Genomic DNA, 18684 nt, shown 5'->3' on the forward strand with positions numbered 1-18684 from the left:
AGGCCCCCACACTCTAACGCCGAGGAAATGGCCCCTTTGTGCTGTCCTCACAGGTGCCTGTCTGTTCCTCTGAGTGACTGCGGTGCGTGTCTGGAACAGCTGCCTGGCCCCCCTATGGCCCCCAATGCGCCGCCTCTCAGCTGCCTCTCAGTCACCCCCCCCCATCCATTTTTGTGGCAGCTAGTGGGAACGAACTCAGTTAGTTGCGTACCGACGCTTGTGTCGCCGGTTGCCGTGGTACTCAGCTGGGGTACCTACGGGCCTTCACACACAGTTGTTACCGCCCCCCCCCCCCTCGGGCATTTCCAGCACCTGCCGTTGGACCCGCTCCGCACCCCCATCTGAGTGGCGGGTGAAAGGGGTTAATCGCTTCTGGAGCAGTTGGGACCATCAGAGACGCGTCAGGGCTAATTTGTGGCCCTTACACCCCCCCCCCCCCCGCACATGCGGAGTCACACAGGACCCCCTTTTAGGGCCCGGCCACGTCAATGCGCTCCTTTGTTTCATGCCACCGCACCCCCAGGGCCCGGGACAGGTGGACGGCACGGGGAACCCGGCTGAAAGCAGTAATGACATTTAACACGCTGCCGCTTGTCTGGAAACTGGGGCCCCGAAGTGAAAAAGGGGCCCCACCCCCCCGGCGTGTTCTCATCCGTGTCCTGCATTGGGGGCGGCTCCATGAGCTCAGTGCTACTGTGGTTTTGTGGAGACCAAAGATGGTGCTCTGCGGGGAGGGGGGGGCAGAAGACGTGTTGTGATGGACAGGGGCCGCATGCATCTGCATCATTCCAACAGAAGTGGGCCGTTGGGGTCCGTGACGCAGATGCTAACCCCACCCTCATCCCTCCACGCCATTTTCAGCACCTGCCATCTGACCCACACCGCCCTCCCCTCCCTGCAGGGGGCGAGAGAGGTTAATTGTCCCGGAGCAGTTGGGACCGCCACAGGCACGTCGGGGTCTCGGATCTCAGAACTTCACGCCTCCCTGTGCCCTTGGAAAATGCCAGGGGCTGAGCAAGGGGCTCCGCGTCTCCCGTGGTGACGTGCGCCCTCCTCTGCATCGATCCACTCAGGAGCCATGCCCTCCCCATGCAGGGAATCATGGGAGAAATCCGTGACAGGCCAGACCCATGAATAGGAATCTATCAAGGGCCTCAAGCTGACGAGCACAGACAATTGTGCGGTACGGAGCCAGTATGGCTCCTGCTGCATCCTATTCCTGTCACACAAGGGGGGGCTGTGGTCTTTACGAGTCTGTCCTCAGGCCTAAGCCTCTGGAAACCCTGTTGAGCCCACAGAGCGTTAAAAATAATCGTGCTTAATAGGACAAGTAGCCTTTTGGTCTGGCTGTTTGGCCTCCTTACAGACGCGAAACAGACGCTGTTTATATCACATGACTGCAAGCTCCATCGGTCTCAAGCAGCTTCTGCAGCACGTGTTCAATAAGGACATGTAGCACGCTGGTCTGCCTGCTCTCTCATTCTGGAGAAAGTGTGTCTGAAATGTCCAGCAGCCATCGATTATGGGAGTGATACTAACAAACTGTAAAAGTACTTTTTAAGTCACTCATTAATGGGATTACTAAAGACGAGTTTCTGGCCTGCATGCGCATTCACTGTGTAAGCACCACCGCCTGTGCTCAACCTTCAGTGGGGGGTAATATGTGACTCAGCGGGTTAGGCCTCCGCGGAAGGTTGTCGGTTCAAGGCCCCTCCCTAGCGCAATGGTCATCTTGCCTTTGGACCCTTGAGTTATTTCCCAGAATGCTCCAGTGGTGCAGGTCAAATGCTCAGACCCTGCACTTGGACCACAAGCTTCACTCTCACCCATATGTGTGTGTTTATGTCTTAAAGGAGAGCATGATGGGATACGTGAATTGAAGCATGACATGGTACCTGCTCTCCTAGTCGTGCACGTGGCAGATGACACTTCATTTCGTTTTCTTTTTCTCTGTGCCGCAGGTGAGCAGGGTCCCCATTGAAGCGTGTGAGCAGTATGGCACCTGCAGCGAGTGCCTCAGTTCCGGAGACCCCCACTGCGGCTGGTGTGTCCTGCACAACACGTGAGTCACAACCGATCAACCCCTCCTCTCATATTCATCACTCTGCTCAGGGTGTCCCCCAGTAGAGGGCACTGCTCCGTGGCCCAGTATTGGATTCGGCTACATCACATGCCACCATGTAGAAATGATCACGTGTTCGTGGAGTTAAAATGCGATGAGCACAGGGGCGGAGGGCACCCCCTGGTGGAGTGCCCTCGCTACTGCAATTTTGCCACTTCCCACCAGCCCTGCAAAACGAAACAGAGCGGCTGCCCACTTCCTTGGAGAATCATCCTCCTTTCCTCCTCCTCCCTCGCTTGCTCGTCTTCCTCGGCTCCTCGCTGATCCGCTTGCCCTCTGCAACCCCCCCCCCCTACCCCCCATCGTTCCCCTTCGACGGGAGATCTTTGGCCTCCACTTTTCACCGTCAAGGAGGCAGCCTCCACTCGGCAGATAATTAGAAACATGGCAGCCCATTGGCCGTTCGGAGCATCAGGGTGGATGCCATGTCTGTAGCCAACGTTTCACCGCCTCCTTTTCACTTGCCTTCCGCATCCAGTGTGTGGTGGGTCTCTAGCTACATTTTCATGCTGTGTGGGAGGGGGCGTGAATACTGACCCCAGCTGAAAGCTGATTGGCCCCAGAATACCTCCACACCTGTCATTCACCGATTTAAAACCATGACATTGGCTAAGGCTGGCCCTACTGTATGAATTATGGCCCTCTCTTATGAAGCGACAGGCGATTCATGATGCGTGTTACAGAGGCTTAGCAGAACCAAACCAGCTCCAATGGTTCAGGAGCCACAGCAGATGGACCAGATACACTTTAACCCCCAGAGATCAGCACCATGCCCCCCCCCTTTCTGATGGGCTAGCCTGTGGTCATATTAAATGAGGACTTTTCCCCCTCAAACTGTATAAGGGGGCTGATCCACACTGCTTAGCGGGAGAGTTTGCTGTCAGATTTTGTTGCGATTACTCACAAAATCTTACTTCTGACACGGGTGGGCTACAGCCCCCGGCGCAACCCCAAGATTTGGCGAGGATTCTGGAGGGGGGGGTCAGAGGTCAGCCTCGCTTGCACCCACGGAGGGAGGGGGATGGGGGCCATTCCCTAGTGGAGAAGCGATGCTGACACATGGGTGTACTATCTATTAGTTCGATGTTTCTCAAGCCCCCACCCGGATAGTCCACGTTTTTGTTCCCTTCCTCAGCACCTGTACTTCACCATGCATTCCATGTTCTTCATTGGGTGAGAGCTGGGAGGGAACACAATATTGATTGTGTGGGGACTCCCCGAGGACTGAGTTGAGAAACACTGCGTTAGTGTCTATATGTCTTTCAGGACGTGAGCCTTTTTTAGCCCCTTTTGCGGCCTGTCTCTCTTGCTGATGCCAGTGGCTGTTGAAGCAGCCAATAAGATGGTACCAGTGACTGAGACCGGATCTGTGCCCCGCCTCCAAAACTGCCCGTGGTCCGTCAGCCGGCCGGGGATCTCTGACTGACAGCTAAATCGGCACTGCACGCATCAGCGCGCTTTCGATCTGGCAGGTCTCCGCAGTAATTCCATTGCCGCACCGTAAATCTCGTTTTGCTCTCTCTCCTCGCTGTGCTCGCCACGACTGTTTTTGTCACATGATGCGGGACGCGTAGCTAGTCAGGGGCCTCGTCATGTGTCCCTGCTCTGAGCTGGGGGGGGTGGTCCTGGAGCAGTCCAAAGGATAATGGGTAGGCAATGTCAACGGCACACTTTTCCCAGTGTCTTTGGTACGCCCCCCCTCCCCATGTAGGGCTAACAAGTTGGTGGGGGGGGGGCACACTCTCACTCATTGACCTTATTGCCAGATTCTCTTAATCTGATTCGCTGTCTTCCTGATTCCAATGATCAGCTAAACGATTCTGTGCATTTGCATGACTTGGTTCCACTCATAAGATGAAACATTTATTAAGGCTAAACAATGGCTCTGTTTTCTGGGGGGCGGCGCAGAGGGTTGCCACACTGTGCCTGCGATCCAGAGGTCACCCATTGAAATCCCCCGGTCAGCAGAGTGGTTTTACTCTTGGGCTCTGAGCTCGGCCCTTACACCCCCCCCCCCCCCCCCCCCCCAATTGCTCCAGGAGCTGTCTGACCTTCCTTTCTGAATTGTACGTCACTTTGGATAAAAGCGTCTGAAATGTTATTGTGCTTTAAGGTTTTTGCTTTAAACAGCTTGGACCGCATATGGTTTCCATATTATGAAAAAGGTAATTCTGCCTCTCAGAGCAATTAAATGCATTCAGTACAAATTAAATGCATTTTCCAACGTGGAGGAGAACGGGCACCCCCCCCCCCCGCCCAGCATACCCCTATCCGGCATGCCCACGCACGGGGAGCTGCAATGTAACAGTGGCACCATTTAACGAGCAGCACTAGTCTCCCCTCCGGCTGCCTTTTCTCTGTTAGGCCCAGGAGCATATATAGGGATGAAATCACAGGGGTAGCTGGAAGCTGATTGGCCCCCTTTTCTGTCACTCACCGATTCAAAACATATCATTGGCTAATAATAAGGCTGGCCCCTCTGTACGAGTTGTGGCCTTTTTATGCCTTAAAAAATCCTATAATCACCCCCGGTTAGGCCTTATCAGGGCTTGTGGCGGAGTCACAAGCGACGGAGGAAGGAGGCGAGAAGTCCTCAAACAATGTAGTAGCACTGGCTATGAGTGTAGGACAGGAGCTGACGAATGATGCCGTGAGGCAGGGGGGGCACGTAGTTGACATTCTCTAACATGTACTCCAGCTAATGACAGAGCAAAGGGGAGAAACCCTAGCAGCACATAGATAATGGGCTTCACGTGGGAGACACGGCAATCCGAAATAATAAATGCCACTCTCTTTTTAGGGGCCAATTCCCCCGCCTAATAACTCCGTGGGTTTCTCGGTTTTACTGAGAAGCAACGTAACCCCCTCCCATGCTAAGAGCGATTATCCTCGCCGCCATCTAAAAGCACATTAAGTATCATTTGCTTTTTGGAGTGCAGCATTAGCGACGTTAAGGAGACGTGCTAAATTGCTAGCCATCATGTTATTTGTCGGAAGAGCCCACTCGCACCCCAGTGAGGGGGGGGGAATGGAGATGCCATCTGTTTACATGTATATGCATGACTCCATCGGCTGCCCCCCCCCCCACCGCCACACAGCGGTGAGCTCCAGCTTCTTGTCTCTCAGTCCACTTAAAGAAGGAGCTTATTTTAGAGACCCCCCCCTCCCCGCCCCTAAAATAAGCCTTTGACAGCATAATTGTGCAGCCCCAGTGGGAGGTGGTGTGGGTGGGAGGAGTTGGAACCACTTCCTGTCTCCTGACACCCACCTCTGGCGTTGGAGGAGAGGGCGTGCATACCAAGGCCGAGCGATGCACGTGATGTCACCTTTCCCTATTCTCTTTCGGACGTGCGTCGGCTCATCGTGCGGCTATCGTTTAACAGGTCTGAAATCTCCTCATGGAGGCTTGGCCTTAAAGGAACAGTGCATATCGATGGCGCCAATTAGGCTCAGGACGCTGAAAAGGGAGCTTTCACGCAGCGCTGACCTCAGCGGGGTTTCCCCTTGGAGAGATGCCGCCATTCCGTGTTCCTTTAAGGGCCTATCTGGAACAAAGGCAAAGCAGATGGTTCAGGAATACCTACCCACTTAACTTCTTAATGCGGGACCTTCAAGACAGGTCACTTCTGCAGTTTGGAGGCCAGACTGTGGCAGGGAGGATTTAAGCAGACAACAGATTGGAATATGCCATTTTCTAAGTTTATATTTGTAAGGGGAACAGTTTAGACCAGCTAACAAGATAAATGACAAGTGGAAAAAATATGCTTGTGGAAGTTCTCAAAAATGTTCTGAGGGCAGCAGGAGCAATGATTCAGAGAGATAACCAATACCTAGAGGAGGTGGGACCAACCAATCAGATTTCTTGGTCCTGCCTTGTTGTTTCTAAGACCCACCTCCTCTACAATCTGATTGGTTGTCTCTCTGAACCAGTCAATACTTTGGAATTTGTTATACTGGAAAAAGTAGAATTACAACAGTTCTTCTTCTTCTCGTTCTTCTTCTTTATTTCTTTCTGTGTTGTAATTATGGGGACACAAAGTGACCAGGTCTAATTTCAGAGCCACACACCAGCAGTTATCTCTATCCCGTGTCCCCCCAGCCCGACCAGGGCTAACGGCTGACCCCAGTGGTCCAATTCCCTCATCTGTGCCCAGTCTGACCCGTCGGTGCCGCGTTCAGCCTGGAGAAGAAGCAGCGGCCAGATTGACACTGACAGACTTGATTGCTCCTGACATTCTTATTAAACGTGGTCATTAACTTGGTTCTGACTAACAAGTAGCCGTAACTCACAGCCCCTCCCTCTTCCTCTGTTATGTCCCTCCCACTCCGCAGGTGCCTCCGGAAGGATCGCTGCGAGCGTGCGAACGAGCCTTTCCGCTTCGCGGCGGTGCTCAGCCAGTGCGTGAAGATGACGGTCTACCCCGACAGCATCGCCGTGTCCGAGCCCAGCGTGTCGGTGAGTCTGCATCCCTGCTTGTCTCTTTCTTTGTCTGATGGCCTCTGCAGGTTCATTATTACTCAGAATAGCCTCTCCGGCCTGCTTTATGCAGCACTCAGCACATTTAAATAAGACATTGGTGTGCAGAAGCCCCATAAAGTTAGCCACCTCTTGCTTACTGCGCCTTCTGGTGGTAGGGTGTAGAATTGCAACGTCACTGGCTGGCTAACCAGTCAGCAGAAGTTGGTGGTTTCTACCTTAGATCTGGTTTGTATGGATTCTTCTCTCTACATGCGTATCCTTGCCGTCTTGGCTGCTGTAATCTGTTATCTCTGTGAACTGTGCCTGAGAAACACAAGCCGTTCTGCCAAAGGCAGTTAAGCGGAACTCTCCGGTCCAACCCGCATTGGGCGAACAGTGTTTCTCCCAGTTTAGAGTGATCTGACTCCCAGTGAGGAAAAGGTGGATTACCTTTTCAGGAAAGACTACAGTATGTGGGAATCCCCGCATTCCGGCACATTCCGCCAGACCTTCCTGCTCCCTCAGATGGATCACAGCGCCGTCGACAGGCGAGGGTCTGGAATTCTCTGGTCGCTGGGAAGCCATCACCATGGCAACCAAGCCATCCTCCTCCCCTGGAGCCAGGGGAAACAATCACCTTTGCAGAGATGCATGCTGTAATTAGAGATGCACTACACCGACAGGCTGCCCCCCCCCCCCCACATTAATCGTGAAGTGGTTTATCAGCCCCCATTTCTTTGTGAAAAAGCCCTGGCTGACTGCTCGGGATATGACTCTTCTCTGAAGGTGCTGCCATTTTGGGGACAAACAAAAGGAAACTGGGGTGGGGGGGGGGGGGTTCAGCATTCTTGGGAAATGCGGTGATAATTAAGCAGGCTGCCGCCTTTCCTCACCCCGCTGATGAGGCTCATCACTAGTACCCCTCCTGTTACTGCAAAGCCAGGTACCTCTGTCCCTGACTGTGCCCCCTCATCACCCCCCCGCCCCCCCCAGCTTGTCCTCAAGGTGAGCGACGTGCCAGACCTATCTGCCGGCGTCACCTGCTCCTTCGGCAACCTCACCGAAGTAGACGGCGTCGTCAGCGTCAACCAAATCCTGTGTATGTCTCCTGCTTCCAAAGACATCCCACCCATCCCCACCGACCAAGGTGAGACACCCAAGGGGGCGTGGCTGAGCAGCATCCACTGGGCTCAGGTGTGCAGCCATAATGCAAACCAATCCCAATTACAGACAATGCGATCACCTGTTGGTTAAAATCCTCGACTTGTAGACCGTCCTCCAGCAGGATCCCTTATTAATGTACTGACCAGTGCAGGCACAGGTCCAAGGTCCAATTTTGGGATTTTCTGATGTGGGGGGCATAAGAGGGACCATAATTCATACAGAGGGGGCAACTTTAGCATTAGCCAATGACATGTTTTGAATCTGTGAGTGACAGGAGAGGGGGCACTCCTGTAGCCAATCAGCTTTTATCTGGGGCGGAGCCCCTATGGTCTCGCCCCAAACTATATCCTTTCTGAAACCTTTTCCTGGTCACCTTTCAGCTAGATCCTGGTGCCTTTCTATGTTGTTTATTCCTTAATGTTTTGGTCCCCTGCCCCACCCTCACTTTCCCTCACGCCTGCTGAGGACCATCGACCAGCCGTGTGCTTTTAGAGTTGCTAAATCCCCCCCCACCGCTCCATGATCACACAGTGCTGCGTCAGGGGTGAACGTCTGCCTCTCCCGCCGCCCTCTTCCTGGGAGTGTGCCCCAAGCTGAGCCTACACTCATTAGCCATAATTGGCCGCCGGCGCTATGCTGCCCGCACCTCTGCCCAAAAAAGTGCTAATGGGCACCTCTAGGCAGGCTTGCATCGAGCCGCCTGATTGGCTGGAGAGTGGTCAGCAGTTGGGGGGCGGTCAGGACGATGGGAGCCTCTTTTCTGAGACCGCAGGAACCGAAACGATTGAGATGTGCGACCTGTAACGACTACGGGAAGCGCTGCGCTTTTCCCGAACTTCTGCTCAGCTGGTTCAGACAACGACAGCCCTCTTACTGCTACTGCCGTTGTCATTTTCCTCGGTGAAAGGGCTCCTCTTCATCACAATCAGTGAAGAGTCAGCGGCATGCATGAAGGGAAGCGTTTCAGCTTCGTGCAGCAGATAAGAAGAATAATGGAATGATGTTTATTCCCACTTTCAGAGGATGGTGCCGATGGAGGCGGTGCGGTTTGGAGGTTAAAGGCGTTGTGCTTGTGATTTGGAAGATCTTAGGTTCAAATCCAATGAGGAGAGTGATTTTTACCATAAGGCCCGTAAACCTAGTTGCTCCAGGGAATGGCTGAGCCTGCCTTCCCAATTCTACAGCACCTTGGAATTAAAAGCATTTGCTAAATAAAAACCTCCATCTGGAATCATGCAGTATTGACAGTGTCTGAGAACCAGTCTGACTTATTTAACTGAAGTTAATGGGGGGGGTAGAGAGAGATGTGCCCCAGTTCCTCATGGTAAATCACGTCTCTTTACCCCCCCACATCAGCTGGCCCCTGACCGCACCTTCCTCTTCTCCATAAAAGGAGGAGGACAAGGGGAAGAGAGCTGCCACCATTTGTTGTGCATGGAAACATGAAAGCAGCTATGGCACATCTGTCCTCATATCGCTGTGCATGATGGGAAGTCTGGGTCTGTGTGCCCCCCCCTCCCCCCACATACACAGACACACACACATTCACATACACACAGCCTAGCCTTCACAAACCGCCCAACCTGTGGGGGAAAAGAGGAAAGTTAAAATAACTGCTTGGCAGGAAGGACGAGACTAAATTTGAATTGCAACAGGTGCAGTGGGGAGAGCAATAAGCAGAGGTCACCGGGACTCCCACTCATCGCTCGCTGCTCGTGGAGAGAGAAGCACACACAAGCTGTGAAGAAATAATGTTTAAAAAATTGAGAGTTGAACCTCCGTTCATGATTCATATGCTGGACGGCAGCACATGCGCGTTCAAGCGCCTGGCTTCCCCATGGGATTTGAACTCATCACATTCTGGTGTTATACCCTAAGAGAGGGTAGTGGGTTCGGATTACACTGACTTAGCAGGTGTCTTGCATGGTGAAGGACCAGCAGAGTGGAGTTACCTAGGGTTGACACCTCGTTAACAAGCAGTGTTTAGCAGAGATGCTAAAAAAGGTTAGCCTCTTAGCCTATTTCCCCTCCCTCTGGGGTGTCGCTATGGAGCATATGCCCACACAACGGTTTGCCACCCCCAACTCCTCCTCACAGATAGATTTTACCATCACCAACCCCCCCCCCCCCCCCCCTCCGGAATGAAAGTCTTGGGCCTGGCTGTGAGATTTGTTCTGCTGCTATAAAATTAGCTGTACCGACAGTAACTAACTAGCCTGTAAGTTAGTGTTAAGTTCAGTACCTGCAGGGCTCCACAGCTTCTGAGTGTCCCTGCGACGTTGTTGGGGACAGCTGGGCGGAAGCGGTGTGGGGTGCCGCCGGACCGAACCAGGCCCGGCAGGGTGGGGCGGGGTCTCCGGGCAGCAGGCCAGGTCTCAGCCTTCCCAGTCTGGCCCTCAGCAGGCCACGGCCTCTCAGCCAGGCCCTCCATCCGGGTCCGGAGGCACCCGGCTTCGCTGCGCCCCTGGCACCTGCCACCATCCAGCCTCCCTGCTGGGGGCCGGGGCCACATCCGGGGCGCCTCCTGCATAATTATGCAATTCATGCATAATCGTGCATGAGCTCGCCTCTCTGTGTCCAAGGTAAAAATGTACTGCGTCTTCTGCTTGGGCAGGAGTCGGGCAGGGGGATAGGGTTGTCACATGATGGCATGTTTTATATGATACGGCAAACCTCAAGTGTATTATCATCACAAGCTCATATTTATACGAGTGTTAGTAGTATATGTAATGAATAAATAGGTAAAAACTGTATATTTTTGTACTGTATATTTATAGAATTTGTTACAGGCCTTACTCCTCTGCTCCCCACATACAGAGATATGTATACTGTGAATAAGTCACGATTGTCTTGATCCTTATCTGATTGTATCTCCATCGCTCCCCCCCCTCCTCGCTTTGTTGTGCTTTCAGTTGTTTGCACTGGAGGAACTGACTCATGTCTTGCCAAGGAGGCACCTGTATGGGGAGGTAGGGGGCGGGAGAGGTAGTTGGGTGGGGGGGGTGGGAGCCATCTGTACTTGCATAAACAGTGAGGCCTGCGAGCCCCCTCGCCGACTGTGCCCACCCTTATGCATTAATCACCCCCCCCCCCCCCCCATTTTCCACAGACTGGTCCGGCGTGGAACTCAGACTGAACTCCAAGGAGACGGGTCAGATGCTGACCAGCACCGAGATCAAGTTCTACAACTGCAGCGTGCACCAGCTGTGAGTAACCCCTTCCTCACCCATCATCTCCCGTCCCGCGGCCCCCCCAGGCCGGCAGTGGACAGCCAGAGCGGGGTGCGCGTTAATTACGGGCGTCGGTGGTCAGGGCACACGGCTTGGCGCAGACCTGGGGTATCCTGGCGAAGGCAGGCTGTAATTACGCTGGGAGATTTCGCTCTGCGTGACCCATTTTATACATCACTCTTTAATTATTGCTGTTACAAATTAAGTGCTGAAATTTGTGCATAATTGATGGGACGGAGTGTGTTTTTTTGTACCCCTTAATGGAGGGGGTGTTGATCCGATTTATTATGCTGGACATTGGGAAATTTGTTTCCAGGAAATTGGCTCAATTTCCCCTAGACTGAGCGCCCCCCATGTTTGATGGTTCACTCACCGTGGGGGGGGCAGGGGATTGGGGGGGAGGGGGGGTGTATCACAAGGTGCATGGTGCCTTATGGTTAGGGTTAAAATCCCCCCACAACTATGCCACTGTGTTACTATGAAGCTATGAGCTGACCACAGAGTTGTTGCAGTAAGACAATCTACCCCAGGTGTCCATGATGCTGCCGGCCACAGGGGGGTGTGACAGACACTGCGTGGGGCCTCTTCTTTCCCCGCCATGTACTGCAGTTCACCCTCCAGCTGTGCATTACATTCCGCTCGGCAGTTTTTAAGGTCTCCCACTGACCCATTCTGTAGTCTCCTCTGTCCCAGAATGTACCGAGCACGTGGCCTGCATACCTCAGCCGGGATATGTTTTTGTGCTGGAGAGGGGGCGCACCTGACCACCCCCCAGTACCTCTTCCTTTTTAATACGACCCCTGTTTGTGTATTCCGTCAGTAGTCTTGGCTATGCAGTGTCGTTGTAAGTGCTGACCTCTACTGAACAGTGCACCACCTGGGGGAGTGTGTGGGGGCGAGGCGTTATTTATAGTCGCCTTCCATTGGGGGGGCAGTCCAACTGGGCTCAGAATTAGCACTCGCGTGTAACTCCCCCCCCCCTCTCTGAGGAAGACCGCGTCTCCGCGCCTTATTCCGTAACTGGGCAGCCTGGTGAGTGGCCAAGTGCCTCGGAGTGTGACGATTTAGGCGGCGGATTGGAGCGAGTGCAGGTTCGGTGTGTGTCGGGACCGGGAGGGGCCTGTGGGGGGGGGGGGGGGCTCAGCATGCACCGGTCCTCCTCTGAATATCGTGACCTTTCCTTCCTGAGCTCCCCAGCATGCTGACTGGGGGCTTTGGAAGAGCCTGACTCATCACCTACCCAAATTTCTCTATTTCTCTCTCTCCATCTTTTTTTTCTCTTCCTCTCTCAATCTTTCTCCTCTCCCTTCCTCTCTCCACCTTACTCTTTTTACATTTTTCTGTTTCCCTTCTCTCTCAATCTTTCTCCTCTCCCTTCCTCTCTCCACCTTACTCTTTTTACATTTTTCTGTTTCCCTTCTCTCTCAATCTTTCTCCTCTCCCTTCCTCTCTCCACCTTACTCTTTTTACATTTTTCTGTTTCTCTTCCTCTCTCCATCTTTCCCTTCCTCTCTCCATCTTGATTTTTCTCACTGGCCTCCTCTCTCTATCTTTCTCCGCTCTCTCACTCTCTCCCTCCCTCCATCTTCCTCTCTCTTTCCTTCTCTTACTCCCTCTATCCCTCCACCCTGTGCCGCACTACCCCCCCAGTGTTGGGGGAAGGGTTTGAGGCATCCTACAGACTATTGAGGTACATTGTGCCTACCCAGCATGCCTCAGCGTGGCCCCGCCGGGCCTCGCTCACTCTGCTCGCAGCCACCCTGTCATTAGTGCTCTGATACTACAATGCTAAGCTAATGGTAATTGCTGCAGTGCCTGATTCCTGTTTATCTGTACTGCCAATGGTGCCCCGTGGTGCTCATGCTCAAAACATTGCCCGCCCCGCGAGCGACTCGCCTGGCTGGCGATATGCTTACAGGGCTCTATGGGGTGAGCAGAGAGGTCCATTTCAGGATCCAGGTCTGGTTCCACTGACGGAGTGTTCCACTGACTGCTTGCATTTCCTCCCGCGCAGCTGCCTTTCCTGCGTAAATAGCGCCTTCCGCTGTCACTGGTGCAAGTACCGCAACCTGTGCACCCATGACCCAACCAGCTGCTCCTTCCAGGAGGGTCGCGTGAATGCTTCTGAGGTACGGCCCACCTTACTGCCACATTAGCATGGTCAGCTTGGTGCCCGCTGGAGTGTAGTTCACAGGGGCATGTGGGTGTCCGCAAAGACATTGCTCATCGGCGCCCCCTACTGACAGCTCACTAGCTCTTCAGTATAATGCTGTAGCTACCATAGTGCACATCTTTGGCTGTCATACAAGTTCACAGGGGCACATGGGTATGACAATGATGGGGTGGGGGGAGGAATTCCAACAAAAACTGCGAATGGGCAGCCCCCAGTGACATCTCACTCGCTGTCACTATTGTAGCTACTAAAATCCACATGTCAGTATCTCAGAGCGCTGATTTTTAATACCAATTGTAATCTTATGACATTTCAAACATCACATTTTTTAAAAGTTCCTGATTCCTGAAAATCAGGCTAAATAATAGACCCTTTTGTACGATTGGCAGGCATCATGAAACCCAGCGGCGATGACTGCGTGACCCTTTTAATCTTTAAAGTTTACGACATTATCCTCCTTTTGGAAGCGAAGCCCACATTTTTCCAGCACCCCAAACGACGTGTGTGTCCCGAGCCGTCTACAGCCTCTGACCCCTGGCCTCTCGCACGCTCCCCTTGTAGGACTGCCCCCAGCTGGTGCGGTCGGAGGAGATCCTGATCCCGGCAGGCGAGGTGAAGCCCATCACTCTGAAGGCGCGGAACCTTCCCCAGCCGCAATCAGGCCAGCGTGGCTACGAGTGCGTCCTGCACATCCAGGGCGTCAGCCACCGCGTTACGGCCCTGCGCTTCAACAGCTCCAGCGTGCAGTGCCAGAACAGCTCCGTACGTTCACGCCATCCATCCATCCATCCATCCCTCTATCCATCCATCCATCTAACCATTTATTCTGGTCATGAGGGCATTATGGGTGACTCCCGTTACCATGGATACACATCCCTGCCTCCTATATTATCATGAGCATTTACTGTATCATTGTTTCATCTGCTCGTCACTGCCATGCCCATAATGCAAATCTTTGCCTGATTGGTGCCCCGTTTGTGACATCACACGGTGGTAGAAACTCCCATATATGTCGCGGCCCAGGCTGTTTTCTTTTAACTGTCAGAGATGCCCCCCCCCTCCCCCCACCGCCACCCCCCACAAACTGATGTGTCTCTACAGCAGTACACAGGGATACGTCATTATGAGGCCTGATGAGTGTCATCACCACCGCCCCCTACCTCCATCCTACTCCCATTAATGTGTCCGCCACTCACTCCATCACCTCCACCTCCCATTGCTCCCTCCCACCAGGGGAGCGCCCCCATATCCTGGAGACAGGCGGACATCACCGCTGAATGTGGATAAATGGTGCTCCTGCTACATTCCAGCCGGACGTCCCGCAGCTAGGCTAGGGGATGGGGGACGGGGGGAGGGGGGGGTGCAGGTAATTGAAGTCTGCTGATGCCCCCCGCCCGGCCCAGACCATATCAGCAGTCCCAGCGGAGCGCAGTCTGACTGACAGCCGCTTTGAGAGGAGGAGATAAGTCATGCCCCCCCCCCACAGACCACGAATTATTTACCCCCGTCTTCCCTCCGTGTTCTTCTGCAGTACCTCTACGAGGGCATGAAAATCAGCGAGCTTGCTGTGGACTTCTCCGTGGTCTGGAATGGCAACTTCATCATCGACAACCCAGAGAACATTCAAGGTAGGTGCGGGCTCGGGGTGGGGGGGGATCTCTGGCTGAGGGATGAGCCCTTTGCCCTGTGCTCCATACCATGTGCAGTTCAGCCTCCCCTGTGGTCCTGTGCTCCATACCATGTGCAGTTCAGCCTCCCCTGTGGTCCTGTGCTCCAGACCCTGTGCAGTTCAGCCTCCCCTGTGGCCCTGTGCTCCAGACCCTGTGCAGTTCAGCCTCCCCTGTGGCCCTGTGCTCCAGACCCTGTGCAGTTCAGCCTCCCCTGTGGCCCTGTGCTCCAGACCCTGTGCAGTTCAGCCTCCCCTGTGGCCCTGTGCTTTTTTTAGTTCTGATGCCTCCTGAAATAACAAGTAATTGTTTACTCTGCAGGAAATTTTAAGCTCTTATGTGTGTGTGTGTGTTTTTACTGAAAAAAGCCGCCAGACAGAATTAAAACATGCAGATACTGATGATATTAAAAAAAAAAAAAAAAAAACGGCATCATGCCAGTTGGAAAACAAGGATCCCCGACAGTCCTGAGTCAGCAGCCTGGACACCAGGAAAATAAATAAATCCTGCCTGTAACAGTGGAGAAATAAGACTCCAAACCCACAGTGGGCCGGACTTATCGTGTCCTGTCAATCAATCAGAGTGAGTGGCTAACAGGAAGAGGCGGGGCTTAATCAGGGGTGCAATTACCAGGCCCTAATAACCATGCCCAGTTCCCCATTCCGAGTAATATTTGAGCATGCCGGATTGCATAACCAAGCTCTCTCCCCCCCAATAGTTCACCTGTACAAATGCGCAGCACAGCGGGACAGCTGTGGAATGTGTCTGAAAGCGGAGCGCAAGTTTCAGTGCGGCTGGTGCAGCAGCGAGAGCCACTGCACCCTGAGGCACCACTGCCCCAGCCCCGCTTACGCCGGCCGCTGGCTCGACCTGTCCAGCCGCAACGTCAAGTGCACCAACCCGCGCATCACCGAGGTCAGTGCCTCCCCCCACCCGCCAGAAAGCAGGGTGTAGACGGCGGAGCAGATGGCAGCTTCTATACTATCACAGGGAGGCAGTGGGAGGGTCCTGGGTGGTGTGGGGGGGGGGGGGGGGGGGTATGGCCTGGCAAACGCCTGCGGTGCTGAAGCTGCGCAGGGGATCAGCACATGGGGAGAGGGCAGCTGCTGTTTGATTCTGCAGCCAAGCACAGGTGTGTGTGTGTGTGTGTGTGTGCGTGTGTGTGTGTGTGTGTGTGCATGCATGCATGTGTGGATATGTCGCAGCCCATCGCAAGGGCTGGGATTCCGCTTGATGCCCCCCGCAGCCCCCCAGGAAGGAGGCCCGGCCATCTTCCACGGTAACAAGCGGAAAGGTCATGACCTCTCCCCAGGATCCCCACGGCAGTCTCACTAACGCCGGACTGTTTCCTCCCCGGTCACATGCCACCCTTGTTTTTCCCAGTTGCCCCCTCCGTGAGTCCCCCTCATTCCACTCTGCAAATCTTTGTGCGGCCTTTTCGGGCTGGGAGTTGCGCGGAGACACTGTGTTTAATTATGTTTGGTGACGCACCAGTGCACTGTGGGTAAACGGCCCGCCTCTGGCAGCTGCACATTGATTCTCCTGGCCGCTCGCATCCCGGTGCCCCTCCGTCAGCCTCTCTGCACACAGGGCAATTAAAAACTAAAGTTAATGAGTTCCTGTAATTGATTTGCAGTGTTAAACAGCGAGCCAATGCTACGTGCTAATAGCTCAGCGCTGCCTGTCATGGCCTCTCACGGTCTGTCTGCTCTTCAGAAAAGAGATTCATGATCTTTCTGCGAATAAGAGCTTCGTGTTTCATCTGGTCGTATTTGAAACACTCTACCTGCTTACATACAACCATCTGCTGTGTGAGTGTGTGTGTGTGTGTGTGTGTGTGTGTGTGTGTGTGTGTGTGTGTGTGTGTGTGTGTGTGTGTGCATGTGCTGAACGTGTGTGAAGGGCAAAATTGTGGCAGTGGTGTTAGGGAGAGGAACATACCAAGAGACTGGAATTGTGGGGGGTGGGGGAGAGTAGAGAAGTAGGCTATTAAAGGTATATAAAAGAAGGGAAGGGGTGTAGAGACAGAGACGAAGCACCCCCCTCCCCTGCCGTAGGCTAACTGCTCGGCCCTGCCTGACTGAGCCCCGTTTGGAGAGGCCCAGGTGCGCGGTCCGTGGGCGGCGCCGGAGGGCCCTGCAGGAGACAGCTTGCCCGTCTGTCTCGGCCTGACCGTCGGCCAGCGGGCCCTGCTGGGGGCTAATAGATGGGGGCACTAGGGGTCCGAATCCTGCCCTCCCTGGAGTGTTCCCCACCCTTAACTTCTTAGGGCCTGGTGGCCATAGCAACAGTGAAGAATAACCTCAGAGCTGAAGTGCATCTCTAGTTGAGGGAAACTAAACAAAGCATTCTCGTCATTTTGGTCACAGATGTACAGGCCTCGCTGGAAGCTGATTGGCTCCCAGAGCACCCCCCCCGTCCCCCCGTCCCCCATCACTCCTGATTCTAATCATATCATTGGCTCAAGATAACGCTGACCCCTCTATATGAATTATGGCCCCTCTTATGCCCTCCCCTCCTTAAAAAAAATCCCCCCCCCGTGTTAAGAGTTACTGCTGTCATCAGGCTTAGCTAGTAGATATTGTCTGTGGCATCAGGCTTCCTGTAAACTCTCACCCGTAAATGTGTCGAGTCGTCTGCCTGTAAATCTGGTTTGAATATTTCTAATTATCCTAATTGCCTTAAGTGGAAAAGCACCGGCTGTTTTTCTTGCTTTAACATTAAAAATAATTTTTTTAAAAGGGAATTATCTTCTATTATGAGTCACAGTCGATTTCTGTGTTTTTTTTTGTCATGTAAATGCGTTTATGCTGAATAATTCATCAGTTATCATCCGGTCACCGTAATCCTCTTTTGTGTACATGCCGTTACTGCAATGGTGCATGTTTACAAAGCTTCGTACACCATGAATATTTAATTCTCCTATTTAGCAGAGTTTAAGTCCCGCAAAAGGTGCGTTATCCGGCGGTTCAGCTGTTCGAGATGAGCCAGAAGGTGCGGGTGCGAGCCGGATCCACGAGCAGGACACGCGGGGGCCGTCTGCTCCCGGTGCGCGGCAATGAGGACCCTGCGGCGGCGGTGGCCGCGCAACTCCTGGCGGTTGCCATAGTGATGAAAGCATCAGCGAGATGTGGGGGCTGGTCCCTGCGGGTCCGACATGAGATGCGGGGACGAGCCAGATGTTGCTCCGTCTCACTGTCTGGCGGCCTGTGGTTGGATTATGGGTAATCAGATTAGCGCCTGGCGTAGCGTGTATGTATACGTGGGTGTTCCGGGGGGGGGCTTTTGCTGGATCACACCGGCATGCAGCCTGAGAAAGGGCGTGGCCTGGTGGAAAGTTCTGGAAGCGTGCTGCCCGGGCACAGCTGTGGTCTTTTGGGGGAGGGGAGTGCGAGGCCTGCTTTTTTGCTGTTGTCACACACTCCCCCACTGCCAGGACACACACCCCCACGCACTGGCCCAAATTTTGCCAAACCAGACCTCACCCAGCCATTTTCTTTGCCCCTCGACTCTGCCCACCAAGTTTCCCCCCCATACCTCCATGCAGTAAAGGGCGGGCGGGGGGACACCATCGAAAAAGGCGATGAATAAAACATGGTGTTCCTGGATGAAAGGGGCCCCCGCAGCCTGAAATGGCAGCCACGTCTAAGGCCTGTTTACACCTCTCCCTTCAAAGGGGTGCCGCCCTCTTAAACCCCCCCCCCCCCCTTTGCTTTTCTTTGCCAAAAAAGGAGACTGAAACTCTTTTCTCGTCGGTCTCCTGTTCCTCAGTGAGGTGGTATGATGTCAAATGGCAGGTACCTGTGACAATCTGCCTGAAAAGAGTGGCGCTGCAGTGGCTAATTGATTCACTGGGATCTGATCTCACT

General features: G+C 53.7%; 1 protein-coding gene across 1 annotated transcript in view; it reads left to right on the forward strand.

Annotated features, from left to right (window-relative positions):
• LOC125744847 (plexin-A2-like) overlaps positions 1 to 18684 on the forward strand; it is a 96620-nt gene that overhangs the window by 35658 nt on the left and 42278 nt on the right. Inside the window, exons 4-11 of the mRNA XM_049017125.1 lie at positions 1962 to 2062; positions 6455 to 6578; positions 7575 to 7728; positions 10855 to 10951; positions 12990 to 13104; positions 13710 to 13910; positions 14680 to 14776; positions 15534 to 15730. Of these exons, the coding sequence (XP_048873082.1) occupies positions 1962 to 2062; positions 6455 to 6578; positions 7575 to 7728; positions 10855 to 10951; positions 12990 to 13104; positions 13710 to 13910; positions 14680 to 14776; positions 15534 to 15730 (1086 nt within the window). The remainder of the gene's footprint in view (positions 1 to 1961; positions 2063 to 6454; positions 6579 to 7574; positions 7729 to 10854; positions 10952 to 12989; positions 13105 to 13709; positions 13911 to 14679; positions 14777 to 15533; positions 15731 to 18684) is intronic.

Source organism: Brienomyrus brachyistius, chromosome 6 (genome assembly GCF_023856365.1).
Source record: "Brienomyrus brachyistius isolate T26 chromosome 6, BBRACH_0.4, whole genome shotgun sequence".
Lineage (NCBI taxonomy): Eukaryota > Metazoa > Chordata > Actinopteri > Osteoglossiformes > Mormyridae > Brienomyrus > Brienomyrus brachyistius.